Genomic DNA, 20,971 nt, shown 5'->3' on the forward strand with positions numbered 1-20,971 from the left:
CACTCCAGCCTGGGTGACAGAGTGAGACTCCGTATCAAAAAAATAAAAAAGAAAAAGAAAAGGTCAATGGTGCCCAGGCACCATCGGAGAGCTTCCCTCGGCCAGGAATCTTGCTATCCCAGCAGAGGAGCTGAGTCAATCACCTGGCTGCCTCCCCCTGTGACTGAAGGGCAGTTTTGGCTTCTGGTAAGAGCAGGGCAGCTTGGTTAGACTAACCACCCCACAGGTAACAATTCTTAAATCTGAACAATAAATCTTTAAAATCTATTTCAAGGCCCAAGAGGATGAACAAAACAGGCAGAAACCAAGTAGCTGTCTACCTTTATAATACAGAAGCTTGACTTGGGAGATTTGTGAGTTACGACTTGCCCTAGGCACTGATCAACCCAAGTGGCTGAGATGGCAGAAAGTATCCATCACTGAAGACTGTGTGAACAGAGTGTGGTAGGTCCACACAATGAAATTATTATTTGGTCATAAAAAAGAATGAATACAAACACATGCTGTAACACAGTTAACTGTGAAAACATTATACTAAGTGAAAGAAGCCAGACCAGAAAGGCCACATATTGATTCCATTGATAGGAAATGACCAGAATGTGCAAATCCATAGAGATGGAAAGTAGATTTATTTTTGCCCCAGGATTAGCAGGTGGCAGAGCGTGCCTGCCAACAGGTATTGGGTTTCTTTTTTGAGTGATGGAAACATTCTGAAATTGATAGTCATGGTAGTTGTACAACCTTGTGAATATACTAAAAACCACTAAATCATAGACTTTAAAAGGTAAATTTTATGTTATATGACAATCATGTCAATCATATAATTATATTAAAATTATGTGAATCATATAATCATATAATTCACAGTGGCTCACACCTGTAATCCCAGCGCTTTGGGAGGTCGAGACAGGAAAATCACTTGAGGCCCGAATTTGAGACCAGCCTGGGCAACATGGCGAAACCATATCTCTACTAAAAATACAGAAAATCAGCCAGCCATAGTGGTGCACACCTGTAGTCCCAGCTACTCTGGAGGCTGAGGTGAGAGAATCACCTAAGCCCAGGAAGTTGAGGTTGCAGTGAGCTGTGACTGTGCCAGTGCACTCCAGCTTGGGCAACACAGCAAGATCCTGCCTCAAACACAAGGCTAACTGAGCACCATGATATATGCCTGCAGTCCTGGCTACACAGGAGACTAAGGCGGGAGGATTGCTTGAGCCCAGGAGTTTAAGACCAGCCTGGGCAACAGAGCAAGACCCCATCTCTAAAAAAAAATAAATTAAGTTAAAATAAAAAAAATTTAAAAGGTAACAACAAAAACTCAATCTAATTAAAAGGAAGAGTTAGGAACTGAAAAAGCAAGTTGCAATTACGTGCTGTCTACTAAATAATCACTTTAAATACAAACACAAAGGAGTTTAAAGGAAAAGAATGGAAAAAGATATTCCCTGGAAACAATAAGTCAGAGCGATGGTATGAACACAGGACAAAAGAGACTGCAAGATAATAGACTACTAGAGATAAGGAGGGAAATGTGGAAACACACCAGAAAGGCATGGAAACTATAAATGTGTGTAAGCAGCTTCAAAATAAATGAAGCAGAAACCAACAGTATAAAAGGGAGAAAGAAATAAATGCATAATTAGAGTTTAACATCTCACTTTCCTTAACTGACAGAAGCAGACAAAAATATCAGTAAATATACAGTAAGATCTGAATGCCACCATCAACCACCTTGACTAAGTTGGAACATACAAAACATGACACCCAACAACAACTGCAGAATATATACTTTCCAAAGAGCACCTGAAATATTCTCCAAGACAGATCATATCTTAGTCATAAAACAAGTCTTACTAACTTGAAAACAACTGAAATCATACAGAATGTGCTCTCTGGCTATAAGACATCTAAATTAGCAATCTAGAAAGGCCCCAATAATAAAAAATTGCCTCAATGATTTAAAAAATCATTTAAAACAGATACAGAAAACAAGTCAAACAATGGAGAAAATGAACAAAGCCAAAAGCTGCTGCTTCGTAAAGATTAATAAAACTTAATTCCTTGGCAGAAATGAAGAAAAATAAATACATAAATTATCAGGAATTAAAAGATATCACTACAGATCCTACAGACATCAAAAAGATAATGTAATGTATTTTCAACAACTTTATGTTAATAATTTCAACAACTCAAAAGAAATGAACAAATTCCTCAAAAAACACAACTTACTGAAAAACTCACAGGAAATGACATAGGAAATCTGCACAGTCTCCTAACTAATCAAATCAAATAAATTGCTGAAAACATTTCCACAATGAAAGCTCCAGGGGCAAAACTGTTTCACTGGTAAAGTAATAACTGGCCAGGCACACTGGCCCACACCTGTAATCCTAGCCACTCAGAAGGTGAGGCAGGAAGATCACTTGAGCCCAGGAGTTTGAGGCTGCGTTGAGCCATTATTACAGCAGTGCACTCAGTCTGGGTGACAAAGTGAGAGACCCCGTCTCAAAAAACAAAAAAAACAAAAAAAAAAAGAAAAAGAAAAAGATGTAATACCAATCTTACAAAAATACCAATCTTACTTTTTAGGAAAGTAGAGAAGGAACACTCCACAACTCATTTTATAAACCCAGTATAACTTGATACCAAAACCTGACAAAGACATTAAAAGAATAGAAAATTACAGACTAATATCCCTCATGACAGAACTTTAATAACATATTAACAAACTGGGTCTAGGCATACAAAAAGGGAGGGTTTATTCTAAGAATGCAAGGTTGGTTTAGCATTAAAAAAAAAAATCAATGCAATCTATTATCAAAATAAAGGAGAAAAATAATATGATCACGGATGTAGAAAAGCAGTGAACACAATGCAATACCCATAATTTAAAAAAACAAAAAACCCAAAGGCTCCGCAAACTAGACTCAGAAGGCAACAGATCCTCAACCTGAAAAACAGCATCTCTGAAAAACCCACAGCTAACACTTCATGCTGACACATGAAACATTTTTGTTCTAAGATCAGAAAGAACTTGAGGTTAATATTATACTAGAAGTATACCACAGTGCAATAAGGCAAAATACAAATAAATAAAAGGTACGTAATCTGAAAGAAACAACTCCTTATTTACAAACTACATAAGAATCTATGTAGAAAACTCTAAGAAATCAACAAAAACCAGTAAAACTAACATACTCAACAAAGTGTCTGGTACCAGTGAATACAAAAACCAAAAATCAACTGTATTTTCTTTTTCTTTTTTTTTTTTTTGAGACTAAGTCTTGCTCTATCACCCAGGCTGGAGTGCAGTGACACGATCTTGGCTCACTGCAACCTCTGCCTCCCGGGTTCAAGCAATTATCCTGCCTCAGCCTCCCAAGTAGCTGGGACTACCGGCACCCACCACCACACCTGGCTAATTTTTTGTATTTTTAGTAGAGACAGGGTTTTACCATGTTAGCCAGGATGGTCTCGATCTCCTGATCTTGTGATCCACCCGCCTCAGCTTCCCAAAGTGGTGGGATTACAGGTGTGAGCCACTGCGCCCAGCCTCAGCTATATTTTCTATATAATGACAGCAAACCCTTGAAAAATAAAATCGTTCTTAGAAATCAGTATCATTTATAATAGCATCAAAAAACCATAAAATGGCCGGGCGCAGTGGCTCAAGCCTGTAATCCCAGCACTTTGGGAGGCCGAGATGGGCGGATCACGAGGTCAGGAGATCGAGACCATCCTGGCTAACACGGTGAAACCCCGTCTCTACTAAACATACAAAAAACTAGCCGGGCGAGGTGGCGGGCGCCTGTAGTCCCAGCTACTCAGGAGGCTGAGGGAGGAGAATGGCCTAAACCAAGGAGGCGGAGCTTGCAGTGAGCTGAGATCCGGCCACTGCACTCCAGCCTGGGTGACAGAGCGAGACTCCGTCTCAAAAAAAAAAAAAAACACCATAAAATGCCTGAATAAATAGACATTCAGGACCTCCACATGAAAACTCTAAAGACACTGCTGAGAGAAATGAAAGCCCTAAAAAAGAGATACACCAGATTCCTGAACCTAAAGATTCAAAATTAAGGGCCGGACATGGTGGCTCATACCTGTAATCCCAACACTTCGGGAGGCCACAAGGCGGGCTGATCACCTGAGGTCAGGAGTTCGAGACCAGCCTGGCCAACATGGTGAAACTTCATCTCTACTAAAAATATAACAGTTAGCTGGGCGAAGTGGCCCACATCTGTAATCCCAGCTACTTGGGAGACTGAGACATGAGAATCGCTTGAACCCAGGAAGCAGAGGCTGCAGTGAGATAATGCCATTGCACTCCAGCCATATAAAAAAAAAACCACCACCAAGTTTCAAAGTTAAGATGTCAGGCGAGGCGCAGTGACTCATGCCTGTAATCCCAGCACTTTGGGATGCTGAGGTAGGCAGATCACAAGGTCAGGAGTTCGAGACCAGCCTGGCCAACATGGTGAAACCCCGTCTCTACTAAAAATACAAAAATTAGCTGGGCATGGTGGTGCGCGCCTGTAATTCCAGCCACTCAGGAGGCTGAGGCAGAAGAATCACTTAACCTGGGAGGCAGAGGTTGCAATGAGCCGAGATCGTGCCACTGAACTCCAGCCTGGGTGACAGAGCAAGATTCTGTCTCAGAAAAAAAGACAAAACATTAAGATGTCACTTACCTCATTATAGATTCAACATAATCCTAACCAAAATGCCCACAGGCTCTTTGTAAATACTGACAGGTTGATTCTAAATTTATGCAGAAACAAACAATGTTGGCAAAGAACAATGTTGGAAAACTTACACTACCGAAATTTAAGATTTACTATAAACCCACAGTGTGGTATTGGCATGAGGAACAAATAGATCAATGGAACAGTGTCCAGAAATAGACCAATGCTTTTACAGTCAATTGATTTTTGGCAAAGATTCCAAAGCAATTTGATAGGGAAAGTCTTATCAACAAATGTTGTGGAGAACTGGCCATATGGGAAGAAACAAACCTTGACTCCTATCTTATACCATATACAAAAATTAATCCAATGTGGATCAAAGACCTAAAATTAATAGTTAAAACTATAAAACATCTAGGAATATCTTTACCACCAAGGGAAAGCAAACATTTTTTTAAACAGGACACAAAAAATAACCACAAAAAAACCCAAATTTATAAATTAAATTTCAAAAGTCAAACTTCTGCTCATCAAAACAGTGTTTAAAAAAAATTAAGACAAAGAATGCAATATGTAAATATATTTGCAAAATAAAAGTTGCAAAGGATTTGTATCCAGGGCTGGTATCCTACCACCCAATTTTTTAAAATTCAGACACCAAACAAAGGACAATATATTAGTTGTCAAATAGCACATAAAAGTGTGTTTATCATCATTAGTCATCAGCAAAATGCAAATTAAAAGCACAATGAGATACCACTAAACACCCACTAGAATGGCTAAAATTAAAAAGACAAACATGTTCAAGGCTACAGTAAGCTTTGATCACACCACTGCACTGCAACCTAGGAAACAAAGTAAGACCCTGTCTCTTTAAAAAAAAAAAAAAAGATGAACACCAAAATGTTAAGATCCAGACCTACCAAATTCTCACACTGCTGTTGGGAATGTAAAATGGCATAACCACCAGGGGAAAAGGTTTGGACAGGTCTTAAACACTTAATCCTATGCCTACCCTTTGACCCAACAATTCTAGATATTTACCCAAGAGAAACAGAAGTACGGTGTAGAGTGGGGCTTTTGAATGAATAAACAAATTACAGTATATTGATGCATTAGGACATATCTCAGGAACTAAAAGCAACCGACATATAAACAACACTGATGAATATGAAAACCATATAAGAGTAAAAACTGTATGACTCCACTCATCTGAAGTCTGATAACTAGGCAAAACTCATCTAGGGTAAAGTGAATCAGAAGAGCAGCAGGCCCGTGAGCAGTCGCAGGGCAGAGCTCTGGAGAGGCAATGAGGAAGCCTGGGGTGGTGAGGGAAACGTTCTCTCTCTCTCTGGATATGGATGTGTATGATATACACGTATCCGTTTGTAAAACTGTACAGGTAAAATGTGACATGAATGCCTTTCACTATAATTAAAATCTACCTGAAAATAAATAAAAAGAACTATGAAAGAAAATAATCAGGTTGGGGGATAGGGAGTGGGTAGGGATAAAGGAATAAGAGCAGCAGAACAAGCCGGGTTTGTGGCACCCACGTGTAGTTCCAGCTACTCCAGAGGCTGAGGCAGGAGGAAGAGTTTGAGGCTGCAGTTCACCATGATGGACTCTGCGAACAGCCACTCCACTCCAGAACGGGAAACACAGCCAGACCCTTTCTCTATCCTTTTTTTTTTTCTTTTTGAGATGGTGTCTCGCTCTGTCACCCAGGCTGGAGTGCAGTGGCACGATCTCAGCTCACTGCAACATCTGCTTCCTGGGTTCAAGTGATTCTCCTGCCACAGCCTCCTGAGTAGCTGGGACTACAGGTGTGCGCCACCACACCTGGCTGATTTTTGTATTTTTAGTAGAGACGGGGTTTCACCATGTTAGCCAGGATGGTCTCGATCTCCTGACCTCGTGATCTGCCCACCTCAGCCTCCCAAAGGGATTACAGGCGTGAGCCACCATGCCCAGACTTCCTTTTTATTTTTTTTACTGCTCCTTGCAAAGCAGGGCTAATCCATAGGTAGTATGCCCAGAGTAGCTGAGACCCTGTCTCTTGGAAAAAAATTAAACAAAAACTGAATGGCAGAACATTGGTACTTATTGAACCTGAGTGATCAGTGGTTGGGAGCTATTATTTTCTTTTGTGTTTAAATTTTGCATCATCAATAATTTTTTAAAAGTTAACAACAAAACTGTAAGATCAAGACTAAAAACCAAAAGAGGCTAATGGCTTGGCCAGGAAGGAACCGCTAGTCGGGGAGTAAATGAGGAAGGAGGGCATCGGGGCTGCTTCCCTGTCCTGCTCTTAGTCCCTATCTTGCCAAGGGAAAACACACGGTGGCGCCAGGGGGTTTCCATCCCTGGTACGCACAGATGAACTTTGGTCCTGCCCGTCTAAACCACCCGTGCTTCTCTGCCCACCTGCCCAGCCATCATCGGCATCGGCGTCCAGATCGTCAAGGCCCTTCAGGTTTTCCGCATTGATAATGGTGGGCCGTGGTGCCCGCTCCACCAGCTGCCTTAGCGGGCGGAGTGGGCGAGACACTCCCAGCCTGTTTTCTTTTCTGATAAAAGAGAAAAGATGATGGAATCATGTCCAGTATACAGACGGAAGCAAAATCAAATACCTCTCCAAAAACAAGTTTCACACTGCAAAGGTTCATGTTTAATATTTCTATCAGTTCCTTTAAAAGAAATATATAATGAGCAAACAAGTACATCCCAGAAAGAAGTCTGCTTTGTCCTGCAGTTTTACATGCTGGTCGCTAAGGCCTAGGGCAGCAGCAACACGGACGTGCCAGAACTTCAACTCTACCAGGCACTTGAAATCATGACTCAATCTCTCAATCAGCTCCGAATCCCAGCCACCGCCCCACACACCCTGCCACGCTGAGCTGGTAAAGTTCTCTGCGGTCTCCAGGAGACACAGCACTTCTATTCATCATCCCCTCATCCTGACCAGAATCACCACCGGACTCATCTCTACACACGTGACTGTAACGCGATGGACTCACCCGTCTTGGTCATTCATCTGGAACTGTCTAAAAGGAACTCGAGGTTCAAGGCGGAGCTGAGGAAGGGGAAAAGAGCCTCGTTCCACTGTACCCTGGTTTTCTGATGACTTTGGCGAACACATCTGAAACATAACATCGATGAACAGGATTTGCTGGTAATGGCCCAAATTGCAATTTCCACTTAAATCAGAATGTGTTTTGTAAAGTGGAAAATGGGAAAAAGAAACAGGAAAGTCTTGGGGTTTCCTAATTAATCCTACCGCCATCTCCCCCATTTCATTCCTGCTGTCAGTAAGTAGACCTGGGGACCTATGTCAGGGAAAACCTGCCTCTCCTGTTTCTAAAGAACCAAAGCCTAAAATGATATCCACATCACCAGGGAAAGAAGCCAGAGGCCCTGAAGATTTAAAAAGCAGGGAGAGAAAATGCAAAACCAGTGGAAGCCTCAGAAGTAGGGTAACAGGGCCAAGAGGAGACCCCAAGGGGGACATTCAACCACTTGACCTATCTGCTGGACACAATCCAACTTGATGGGGGGAAAAAAAAGTACACTCTGAAGACTTACAAAAGCAGGAAGCATATCATGGTATGTAGGTGGGTGGTATACATTTCCCATGAACTGTGAAGCCCCTTTTCGGACAGGCTGAGCCGGGCGGAGAGAGGGGTCCTTAGAATCGCTGGTACATGCCGAGGAGGGGGCTCCATCTCCCGTACTCGAGTTCCTGCTGCCCAGCTCAGTTGGGGAGGTGCTCAGAGACGTGGCAGAAATTATGTGTCGCCCACCGCCCTCCCTCCAGCTTGTCACATCTGGAAATTGAAAGGGGGCAAAAGGGGAGAGGGAAGAGGAGGGGGAAGGAGGGATCGTATGAGGTTCTGAAGGTCAAGGGACCCCCTCCTTCAACAAAAAAATAAAATGAAAAACAAAAAACACCAAAAGTGAAGAACTGTTAAATCTGTCAGGGAAGGTTAGGGCAGACCCTTGGCCAATGGGGATGAACTTGCTGAGGGAAGTCTGACTGTGAAATATAAAATGAGATCTACTCAGAGAAAAGGCTTCATCAGTGAGTAACAATCGCCACCCTTCCCCCTAGTCTTCAACCCAGAGATAGGAAGACGGCCCTGATGAAAACAGCCTTGGGTCATTCCTTCAACGAATGCTGACCAGCCCACTTAGGGTGAGCACTGGACTACACATTAAAACAGGAGCGAGTTCCAGGCACGGTGGTTTCAGGCTTTGATTAGCAGTGGCACCTTTTAATAAAGATCCCCCAGCCCACAAGACAGGCAAAGTGCAGCCGCTGTCCTTCCAGTGGAGGTGTGGGGCACTTCCGTAGTTCACAGGCGGAAACCTGCCGACCTGTCTTTTTTAAATGATGCTTTCTATTGCCAAATGTAGTAAGATCGGGTGGAAATTATTAGAGGCCAACAAGAAATCAAATGAGACAACAGATCCCTGTTTTCGGTCACCTTTTGGTTAGAAGCTGAAGCACAACGGTCTCTGAGTTACACAATCCTTAAGGGAAAGAGACCCAGGACATGTCTGACCCCAGTTCTTCAACCCCTTTGCTGTGAGATTTGGGGCGAGGTCACCCCGTCCATATTTCCTTGTCTTCTCCAATGAGGAGATGAAACTGATGCTTAGAAGCTTCTTCTATGTCCACATTTTTATAATCCCACAAAGAAGCTCATCTTAATTAATCCCAGAAAGATATAATTCATGTCCCCTAAAATGAAGCAAACAGGCTGGGTGCGGAGGCTCACGCCTGTAATCCCAGCACTTTGGGAGGCCGAGGCAGGTGGATAACAAGGTCAGGAGATTGAGACCATCCTGGCTAACATGGTGAAACCCCGTCTCTACTAAAAATACAAAAAGTTAGTCAGGCATGGTGGCGGGCGCCTGTGTCCCAGCCCAGCTACTCAGGAGACTGAGGCAGGAGAATCGGTTGAACCTGGGAGGCAGAGGTTGCAGTGAGCCAAGATCGCACCACTGCACTCCAGCCTGGGTGACAGAGCAAGACTTTGTCTCAAAATAAATAAATAAATAAAAAGGCCGGGCATGGTGACTCAGGCCTGTAATCCCAGCACTTTGGGAGGCTGAGACGGGCGGATCACCAGAGGTCAGGAGTTCAAGACCAGCCTGGCCAATATGGAGAAACTCCACCTCTACTGAAAATACAAAATTAGCCGGGCGTGGTGGCACATTCCTGTAATTCCAGCTACTAGGGAGGCTGAGGCAGGAGAATCATTTGAACCCGTGAGACGGAGGTTGTGGTGAGCCGAGATCGTACCATTGCACTCCACTCTGGACAACAAGAGTGAAACTCCGTCTCAAAAAAAAAAAAAAAAAAAAAACCAAAAAAAAAAAAACAAACCACGAAGCAAAATAAACCAGTCCTGTGTGGGTCACTGGAAAGCCAGTGAGTGCTGGTTTAAGTAAGACACATCCACAGTGATCACTGACTTATAGGACATCACTTCTGACTTGAATGGGAGAGGCCTCAAGACAAGCAAACAAAAGGCCTTCACGTTTCAAGACCTGATCAAGTCTCCTGGACTACATGAGCCACTTCAAAATCCCTGAGTAGAACACGTGGAAAATCGCATTCCTAAACACCACCTTAACCTCCAGCCACCCTCGGCTTCCAAGGAGAAATTTCCAGCAAGAAGTGCTACACAATCCGGCTCCTTCCCTGGCCAACCTAAGATAAGGGAGCAGTAGAGAGCAGTGCCGGCTGATTTAAGTCACAATCCCCAAAGGAATGGGTTAAAAATACAGGTCCTAACTGGGCTGGGGGAGGGGAGGACTGGAAATCACTCATTCACCAGCTCCCCAGTGATTCCAACCAGGATTGGGAGCTTTAGAAAACAAGCTCTTGAACTGGGGACCTAAGTTAATTGGTCCTTTGTCCATTCTTGCCACAGCCACCAGGCACAACAAAACTAACAACTGGATGACAGAGGGGGAGGGGACAGGCCTGGCCCAACCCAAGAGACAAAAAAGGCACAATGCCCAATGGCCTAGGCAGCAAGTCCAATGGACGCACAGATCGGGTACGAGCCAAAGAGCCACGTTTCCAGCTCGAACCGGAGACCCCAGTGACATCAGCACCCTTCTAGGAGCACAGAGAGACGAGGGGAGGAAGTTCTGTGACTCCATCGAGTGCCCAGACGCTGCGGTCACTTACTCTGAGGGCGGAGGCTTGGTCCTGGCCCATACGACAGATCTAAGACGCCCTTTTCTTTGCCAGCCTTGTCCTGCCCTCCAGCTGCTTTCAGCGTCGGAAATTCCTCGGGAGAGAAGGATAACAGTCGGCTTGAGCCCCTTAAACCTGTCAAGAAGACGGGGTAGACATGGAGGAAGTGAGATGGAGTCGTCTGCTTCCCAGCTCCACACCTTGAAAGCCATGTTGCCTGCAAGTGGGCTTTCTGAGGGAGCCTTGTCACAAGGGTGCCCTGTGCTGGCAGATGCCACCAGGGGGGCGCTGAAGGTGGCAAGGGAGGCTGCTGCTGACATCATGATGCCCCTTCCCAGCTGACCTGCAGGGACCAGTGCCTGCTTACAAAGGGAATGGGGTAAGATATCACAGCAACTCCAGGCCACAGCCTGCCCCAGCAGGGAAGGTTCTGCGGACTGCCTGGGGCCACAGTCAAATCAGCCCAGGGGAGGCCGAGAAGGCAACTGCTTTCCTGTGGAGGCAACACCTACAGAGAGTGCTGCCATCCCTGCCCCAGGCGACCCCAAAAGGATTAAGATGCTGCTTCTGCCAGATACAGTGGCTCACACCTGTAATCTTAGCACTTTGGGAGGCCGAGGTGGGTGGATCACTTGAGCTCAGGAGTTCAAGACCAGCCTGGGCAACACGGCAAAACCCTGTCTCTACCAAAAATCACAAAAAATTAGCTTGGTGCCAGGCGCCTGTAGTCCCAACTACTCAGGAGGCTGAGGTAGGAGGATCGCTTGAGCCCGGGAGGTGGAGGTTGCAGTGAGCCGAGATCGCGCCACCGCACTCCAGCCTGGGTGATAAAGTGAGACTCTCTCTCTAAAAATAATAAAATAGGCCGGGCGCGGTGGCTCATGCCTGTAATCCTAGCACTTTGGGAGACCAAGGCAGGCGGATCACGAGGTCAGGAGATTGAGTGCATTCTGGCTAACATGGTGAAACCCCGTCTCTACTAAAAATTAAAAAAAAATTAGCTAGGCGTGGTGGCAGGTGCCTGTAGTCCCAGCTACTTGGGAGGCTGAGGCAGGAGAATGCTGTGAACCCAGGAGGTGGAGTTTGCAGTGAGCCACTGCACTCCAGCCTGGGCAACAGAGTGAGACTCCATCTTAAATAAAATAAAATAAAATAAAATAAAATAAAATAACAGCTGCTGGTAAGATCAGGTGGAAATTAGATGTACAGACATGAGTACCTCCTCATTCACCTGTCCTTCTGCATTTTCTACTAAGTTCCTTGAGCCCTACAAGGCTAAACATTCCACTCGTATAATCCTGGGAACAGTTTAGTTCTTCATTCTTTCATTCATTCCTTGACATTACAACCTGCTTTAGAGAAGAAGACTTTCCTAATGTTGTTCCCTTACACACAGAACTTAGCAGAGGTTCTGCCACCATTTTCAGATGAACAGATTAAAAATGGCACATGTCTTCTGATCTGGAATACGCAGCACACTCCAGACAGGAGAAATCTAGGAACAGTGGTGACACCACACAACAAATGGCCCCCCGTGGAATGCCTTGTTCCCTATACAGCTAAACCCCAGCCTTCCCCTAAGTTGTTTAAATTATTCTTAGCACCACTGATCCATAGACCTGTTCACTAAAGCTGACTGTGCCGGCAAGGCGCGGCTGGATCACCACACAGGCATGTGGCAGCAATTTGCTCAAATAAACCTGACAGGGTGAGACTGGACACCATTCACCAATGGTCAGCCAGAGATGGCCTCCAAGCGTCAAGAAGGAGCTCCGGGGCACTGTGAAGGGGGCTCTGACTCAGTCGCTTCATTATGGTAGAAGGTCACAGGCAAGAATCAAATAAAAACTCTCATTTTTAAAATACAGGATGACCAGGCTGGACAACATGATGAAATCCCATCACTACAAAAATCACAAAAATTAGCCAGGCATGGTGGTGTGTGCCTGCAGTCTCAGCTACTTGGGAGGCTGAGGTGGGAGGACTGCTTGAGCCCAGGAGACTGAGGCTATAGTGAGCCAAAATTGCGCTACTGCACTCCAGCCCCCATGGGCAACAGAACGAAACCTTTCCTCAAAAAAAAAAAAAAAAAAAATACAAAATACGGTAGATTTGAAATTAGGAAAAAAAAACACAGCATCTGTCCAATATTGCTGTTCCATCTCCTCTTTCTGCTTCAAGAATCATGAAGATATTATTGTAAGCATGCATTAACCTTAATAAGGATAAAGGGTAGGAAAAAAGTCTCACAGCAAAATACCAGTATTCATAAGGTGTCAATGCTTTATGATGTTCACCTGCCATCTGTTCTCCACCATAAGAAACTGAGGCAGGAAAGTCGGAGGGCTTCTTCCAAGGTCACAGGCTGAGCCACTGGTGGGGTAGTAGCTGGTGTCTGAGTCTCTGACCTCTGCCCAAACATGCAATCAGGTCTCCTGGGTCTGTTTCAGGTGACCTATCAATTGAGTCTATCAACTCAGGAAAAGCCCTTTTGAATTCCAAAGAGTCATGAAAACACTTGTGGACAACACCCTCCAATCCCCACACTCCTGACAGTGTCACAGATGCGTGACTCTAGCACAAGATGGGGAACCGAAACGGACTTTTACACTTGGCCCCCAGCCTGCCCAGTGTGTCAGTTCTGTGGGCTGGCAGGTTTCTGCCTGCAATTGTTTTCTTTCTTTTTTTTAATTTTGAGTAGAGATAGGGTCTTGCTATGCTTTTCAGGCTGGACTTAAACTCCTGGGCTCAACCAATCCTCTCACCTTGGCCTCCCAAGTAGCTGGGACTACAGGTGTCTGCCACCACGCTCGGCTGATTTTTTGTGTTTCTTATAGAGACAGGGTTTTGCCATGTTGCCCGGGCTGGTCTCAAACTACTGGACTCAAGCAATCCCTTTGCCTCAGTCTCCCAAAGTGCTGGGATTACAGGTGTGAGTCACCACATCCAGCCTTCACCCCCATTTTTTACACAAATGGTAAGATACTATACATACCATTCTGTACTTTTCTTCACCTGGAGATCTTGCCAAATCAATAGAAAACTTCTGCTTTTTTTCTTTATAGCCAAATCACATTTCATTACCATAATTTTACAGGCATTTCAAGGGACTGTTTGCAATCTTTTGCTATTATAATGTTGCAGTGAATAGTCTTGTACACAGGTCATTTCACACATGGGCAAGTACAATTTGTAGAGTAATTTCCTCAGGGTGCACTTGCCAGGTCAAAGGGTATTATGTGTTATTATTTTGCCAGGCAGTGCCAAACTGGCTTCCATAGGAGTTGGGTCAATTTATACAGGGGTTTTTCTTTTCATTTTTGTAGTTCTTTTTAAATAAAAATTAATATATTATATCTACTTTTAAAAATTCTAACCTTACGGAGTTTGCAGTGAGCTATCATGCCACTGCACTCCAGCCTGCGTGACAAAGACTGCCTCCAAAAAAAACAAAACAAAACAAAACAAAACAAACAAAAAATTCTACCTTACAGAAATAAAAGATATGGAAAGCCAAAGAACCAGTTACAAGTCCAGTGAATGTTCTTCATAAAGCATCTTCAAAGACGCTTTTGAGGCCAGGCACGGTGGCTTACGTCTGTAATCCCAAAACTCTGGGAGGCCAAGGTAGGAGGATCACTTGAGCCCAGGAGTTGGAGACCAGCCTGAGCAACATAGTGAGATCTCATCTCAATCAATCAATCAATCACTCAATCAATCAATCAATAAGCCAGGTGTGGTGGTGCATGCGCCTGTGGTCCCAGCCCCAGCTACTCGGGAGGCTGAAGTGGGAGGATCGCTTGAGCCTAGGAGTTCAAGACCAGCCTGGGCGACATAGTGAGATCTTGTCTTTACTCAAAATGGAAAAAAAAAAAAATCAGCCAGGTGTGGTGGTACATACCTGTGGTCCCAGCTACTCAGGAAGCTGAGGTGGGAGGATTGCCTGAGCCCGGGAGATCGAGGCTGCAATGGCTATAATTGCACCACCCCACTCCTGCTGGCACTCCATCTGTACCCTCAGCCCCTTGGGAGAAGCTGGGGCATTGAAATCCAATTGGCACATTGACTGATGGGTCACTTCCCGTTGGAGACTGAGGGAAGAGCCTTTGAACACAGGGATTTCAACCCACAAGGGGCAGGACCTCCGAGGCATGGCAGGCTGGGGGTGAGGTTCAAGGAATGAAGGATGTGCAGCTGGTTTTCTAATACAGGCTACTAAAGACCAAGTCTGGTGAAGCCTTGGCTGGCAGGGGTAGCGCAGGAGGCAGAAGGCAATACCCAGGATGGCGGCAAAGGGTAAAAAAGGGCAGTCAGTGCTACTTTACAGGAGAAAGTGAATTGTGGGCTTTCCCCAGTATATTCCTTTGAATCGTCTGCCCACACCATGACCACTCACCTTCCCACTCAGAGCTGCTGCCTAGTTTGGTCTGAAGCACAGTATGCTAGAAACATTCAAGCTATCATCAAAAATTAGAAGAGCTCCTGTGGAAAATCCAGATCTTTTGGTTTTCTCAAGAACATCTGCTGACCCACATTCTCCAAGGACTGTGGGGGCTGGAGGGCAGCCTGGATGCACAGAACTCACCAAACTGCTTTAGCCCACTATCCTGGGCCTGCCTCGGAGGCCGTGTGAATGTGTAATTCCCATGAATTTATTTTTTAAAACTCTGAACACTGTTTCCTTCAGTCCATCGCCCTCATCTTTCCCCTGAGCTGCTCCACGGAAGCAGCACAGTGGGTTCCGCTTCCAGGGAGCTTCCTGTGTGTTGGGCACAGCACTTCTGGTAACACCACGTAACCCTCGGAGTGCTTGGATAGAACATCCTCCAGGCGGGCCACTCCAACCCCACGGCCAGCTTCTTCATCAACCCAAGCCACACCACGTGACACCTCCCACCTGTGGTCCCAGGAGAGAGGAGGCGGATGGTGTTGGCAACGCCACAAGCGCGGAGCAAACAGGAGCCCACCAGCAGCACAGCCCAGTCAGCACTCCTGTCTCAGCAAGAGCACTCATCCAAAGAAACCAAAGAGCTGGCCCCTCTGCAGAGTCAGTGCCCTGCAAGGCAAGGGCTCCACAGAACGGTACCTCTTTGCGGAAGAGAGTCCTCAAAGCTTCTGGGTGCCTAGACCCAACCAGACATTCTGGAAAAGACATTTACCTCCCCCTCCCCGCCATCCCCAAACATACACACACACGTGCGCACTTACCACCTTCGTGTCCTACTGGCTTTCCATTCAGCTGTGCCCATGACTTTGGTCCACCTGGCACTGAATTTGTATTCTGAAAGAAGGAAGAGAATCAGAAGAGGGCCAGCTCCCTTATTCCACTGTACAGTGACAGCCCATTACAACAAGCTGCTGAGAGGCCAGCCCCTTAGATTTGAACCCTATAAGGATCCATCCACCACCACTTTCTGAGCAGCAGCGAAGCCCTGAACGACCCCTGCAATGCACACTCCACATAGCAGTCCCAGGGACCAGAAAATGCCAGGCCCACTCTACAGACAAGGAGCAGGATTTGGGGAGTGATCAGCTTCAAGTCACACAGACAGTGACACAGCAAAGCCAGGACCCAAACCTGTCTCCCTCTATGCGGTGCTCTGGAACCTCCCATGTCCACATAGAGCTACTTTATTTTGCTCCAGAGACAAAGACTAAGGCCCAGTTCCGGCATGTGTTTTTAAAACTGCACCGCTGCTAACGAGGAACACGAACACGGGGAGGCCAACGTGCCAGATCTTGAGCTGGGTGGGCCAGCTGCAGCACCTTCTGTAGTGACTGTGACTCTACAAGGCACAGCTCCCCTCCTGAGAACCATGCCAGGTCACCTCTGCTGAAAAGTCGCCAGGGTGAGCATTATGCGAGGCACACCCAGCCTGACCAGATGCTCACCACACCCTGGGGAGGTTCTAGTCACATTCACCACTGAGGCTCAGACAAGAGTGACTGAGTCAGATGCAGAACAGCAGAACCAGGACCAGTCTCCAGCCTGCCTATGTTCAGTGCCCTTTCGAGTCTCTAACCGTTAAGCTCACCCCATCTTTTCCATTCAACTAACATTCAACTCACAGCCTCCTTCTTCTAACTGAAGGTAAAAATACACAAAACAAGCTGCTGCTTTGTGAAGTTTCCCCACTTACTAGATGAAATGCTATATTAAATCACTACCCTCTCCCACCCACCTCAGCCAGCACCATCCACTCACAAGGCAAACAACTGTCTCTCTTGCCTGTGATGCAGAGCTGACCGGGTACAGCAATCCATTTACTCATCACAGAGGTGCCCTGAATGCTTTACACTGGTGGCCTGGGGTGCCTATACAGTTTCCCTGCCACGGACTACATAAGGGTGGGGTCAGTGGCACAATGGAGGCAGAGCAGCTGGGGCCAGACACATCCCACAGGTGGGCTAGAGGCCTTCAGATCCAGCAGCAAACAGGAGGCACAGGGGCTCCCCTCGACGTAAGGTCTCCAATGAAGGCCTTTAATATGCTAATGCAATCCCATCCCTCCACTCCCCTCCCCTCTGCAGTCACAGGGATGACTCCCCTGGCATTAAACTAGGAAGAGCACACATAGGACCAAGAAGGTGTTACTGAGACTGCTGGCAAACTTCATCCCAAGAGCAGAGCTGCTGTGATCCCTCCGTGGAGATGTTCTAAAACTCGCCCAACACCGGGTGCCTCTTCTTACCTGTGCCTCACGTGTGAGAGACACCAGGTAGCAGCAAAGCAGCACTGAGCGCCGGATACGGTGACCCCTGCGCCAGGGCCAGGATGGGTTCCCCTTCCTTGGCATAGAGCTGCCCCTTCAGCAATTCAATCAAACAGATGCCCAGGACCTCACCCACAGTCCCCCCAGTGGTGGGGGTCTGGGCACACACATCTTCAACAGGTTTCAGAGGCAAATCTGATCTCTGAGCTCTATCAGCTCACTCCTCCTCTTTCAAATTCTGGGAAACAGAAAGGAACTCAACTCTAAATACTCTGACTAGCCTAAGGTCCCAGTAGATTTACGCCAATGAAAAGGGCGTCTTGCACGATCACAGACCCCTCTTTTCTTCTTTGTCTTTAATTTTAAAAGCACAGTTCAGTGGTAGGTGGGGAGAGGGTGTCCTGGCAAAGCCACAGACTTTCCCGAGTATGGTTACAGCAGAGAGGGGATGACATTTGAGACCTCATATTGCCCATGCAGCAAAGCAAAACCAAAATATGTTCATTCCCGCTGCCAAGAGAGCTGGTGAATACGAGGTATCTATGTCTACATTTCTTTTCATCTTCTAAAAAATTCAGACTTCTCATCTAGATTTCCAGCTCCGGCTAAGTATATCCTCCTGCCAATCTCTAGAAACCCGCAGCGAGACTCTGATGGACTGAGTGTGTTATGAGCTCTTGCTTGGTGAAAACATTACTTTCTGTTTAGAGAAACATTTAAAACACATCAACAATTAAAGGATTGTAGCTTCGTATTTCCCAAAGCATGTTCTGAGAGACATTAGTCCCTAGAGACATTCGGTGAAGAAATGTTTCCTGGGACAAATAAATTTAGGGACTGCTGCCCATTATATCCTCTTCTCAGAGAGCCACAGTAGGTATTAGCACATGAAAGGCACTGAAAAGTACTGCAGTAAAGGAGCTCGCTTCATTTTGTTTTTCGAACTCACCCGGCCAGTGAACCTTTCTGTGACCTGCCACTTTTTGTCTTCTTGTGACCCAAGCTTCCATGGACATCACGTGACGCTTCCATGGAGCTTCACCCTGAACTAGTCTGCAGTCCGGCCTGAGTGACTACGCCTCAAGGTAAGTCAACAGGCACCATATCTGAGGTCTTTTTCCAAAAGTTGCAGATTAAATTTCTTCACCAGTGACCACGACAGTTTCCCATGCTGGTTTTCTAAAGTCACTCATTGGGTGTGCCTCTGGAATAGACAGGCCATGCACAACCACACTTCTCAGGAGCAACTCCTCCCAGCCCCCAGCAACAAGGACATTGAGGGACTACCATGCCCAGGAAACAGTTGGGATGGAGTCCCAGCACCTACCTCCTGACTGATTGACTGTGTCGGTTTCTGCAAATTGGAGACAGATTTCTGCGAACCCGGCTGCGGCAGCGACTCCGGCGGCTGAGAGGCCGTCGCACTGGAACTAGACAAAGGCAGGGCAGTGGGGTCAGGCACCGCACAGAGTGCGCTGGCCAGGTCTCTGCATTCTCAGGAGCCACAGCTGTTCAGCTGCTCACAGGAAGCAGACCACCTCTGGCCAACAAAAATACGACTTTCCCCAGCAGATTTTTATGCTGGCAAAAACTAATGAGAAAACAAACCATGCTTTAGTTCTAGTCACTGGCATTTAAAATTAGCACAAGACAGTCCTCTGCCTCTTTTTCTTTTTTTCGAGGCAGGGGGTCTCACTCTATCACCCAGGCTGGAGCGTAGTGGGGTAAACTTGGCTCAATGCAACCTCCGCTTCCCAGCCTCAAGCAATCCTCTCACCTCAGCCTTCCAAGTAGCTGGGACTACAGGTGTGAGCCACCTTGCCTGGTCTTTCTTTTTTTAAAAATGAAACTTTTCTGCCTTCTTGTAGAGCCTTCTGTCTGCAAAAACTAAAAGCTCACTGTAAACAATGCAAGTGAAGGATTTGCCAACAGGGAAACTAAATCACTGGAATGAAAGGCTTGTGCCCCTTATCCCAGACCCAGAGCCCATACCTACTCAGAGGGTTGACTTTTTAACCCTCTCTGCGTTTACAAATACATGCTCAGAGTAAAAATAAACTTATAAATAAAAGTAGGTAACACAGAACATGATGACCTCATCATCCAGAGAGAAACTCCAAGCAGATTTCTCTATACCTGTCAATAGAGTTTTGTTTTTAACCAGCAGAGTTTTACACTGCAGGAATATAGTATTTTTCCAACAGAAGTGGAGTGACCCCATACATAAAGCTCTATGACTTTTTCTACTTCATGCATCTGAACATCTTTTCATCACCATAGAAATGGATCTTCCTTTTGCTTTTAATGACCACATAACACAACTAGACAGGTCATAATTTAACCAATCGTTCATATGGGTTTTTTCCCCTCTTACAGATACAACTGCAATAAGAATTTTTTTTTTTTAGACAGAGTCTCATTCTGTCGCCCAGGCTGGAGTACAGTGGCATGATCTCGGCACACTGCAACCTCCGTCTCCCAGGTTCAAGCAATTCTCCTGCATCAGCCTCCCAAGTAGCTGGGATTACAGTTATGCACCACCATGCCTGGCTAATTTTTGTATTTTTAGTAGAGACGGGGTTTCGCCATGTTGGCCAGGCCAGTCTCGAACTCCTGACCTCATGTGATCTGCACAGTTCGGCCTCCCAAAGTGCTGGGATTACAGGTGTAAGCCACCGCACCTGGCCTACAATAAAAATTTTTTTTTCTTTTTTTCGAGACGGAGTCTTGCTCTGTCACTCAGGCTAAAGTGCAATGGCACGATCTCCGCTCACAGCAACCTCTGCCTCCCGGTTCAAGCGATTCTCCTGCCTCATCCTCCCAAGTAGCTGGGATTACAGGCATGCACCACCACACCCGGCTAATTTTTGTATTTTTAGTAGAGATGGGGTTTCGCCATGTTGGTCAGGCTGGTCTCGAACTCCTGGCCTCAGGTGATCCGCCCTCCTCGGCCTCCCAAAGTGCTGGGATTACAGGTGTGAGCCACCGCACCCAGTCAAGAATTTTTAAAATATATATCTTTGCACCCTTTTCCTATAAGTAATTCCATGGCATACGACCTTAGAAATGGAAATGCTGGATCAAAAGATGTTTTGAAGTTTAAACGATTGCCAGGCTGCCCTCCAAAAAAGGCTGTGTCAGTGAATTTACACTCCACAGGTGAAGTGATGAAATCAACAAAAAATGGCCGAATGAAGGTTTCTGCTCTAACTCAGCCCTCCAGTCACTGTAGGCAACTTTCCACTCAACAAGATTCAAGGAGGGCAGCCACCCCCCTGGTAGGAACTCCTCCAATACAAGTGGCTCATCTGTAAATGGAAGCCAAACTCTTTACAGACACCATCTTCCAAGATTCACCT

At 46.0% G+C, this 20,971-nt stretch overlaps 1 protein-coding gene across 7 annotated transcripts in view; it reads right to left on the bottom strand.

The window, feature by feature from the left end:
* PRRC2B (proline rich coiled-coil 2B) overlaps window positions 1-20,971 on the bottom strand; it is a 109,125-nt gene that overhangs the window by 44,549 nt on the left and 43,605 nt on the right. For all 7 annotated transcript variants that reach the window (XM_050759694.1, XM_050759697.1, XM_050759696.1 and 4 more), the window contains exons 4-9: window positions 18,940-19,042; window positions 16,108-16,180; window positions 10,891-11,034; window positions 8,271-8,512; window positions 7,706-7,827; window positions 7,113-7,255 (exon numbers count right to left, since the gene is read on the bottom strand). In XM_050759694.1, coding sequence (XP_050615651.1) covers window positions 7,113-7,255; window positions 7,706-7,827; window positions 8,271-8,512; window positions 10,891-11,034; window positions 16,108-16,180; window positions 18,940-19,042 — 827 coding nt within the window. The remainder of the gene's footprint in view (window positions 1-7,112; window positions 7,256-7,705; window positions 7,828-8,270; window positions 8,513-10,890; window positions 11,035-16,107; window positions 16,181-18,939; window positions 19,043-20,971) is intronic.

Source organism: Macaca thibetana, chromosome 15 (assembly GCF_024542745.1).
Source record: "Macaca thibetana thibetana isolate TM-01 chromosome 15, ASM2454274v1, whole genome shotgun sequence".
NCBI lineage: Eukaryota > Metazoa > Chordata > Mammalia > Primates > Cercopithecidae > Macaca > Macaca thibetana.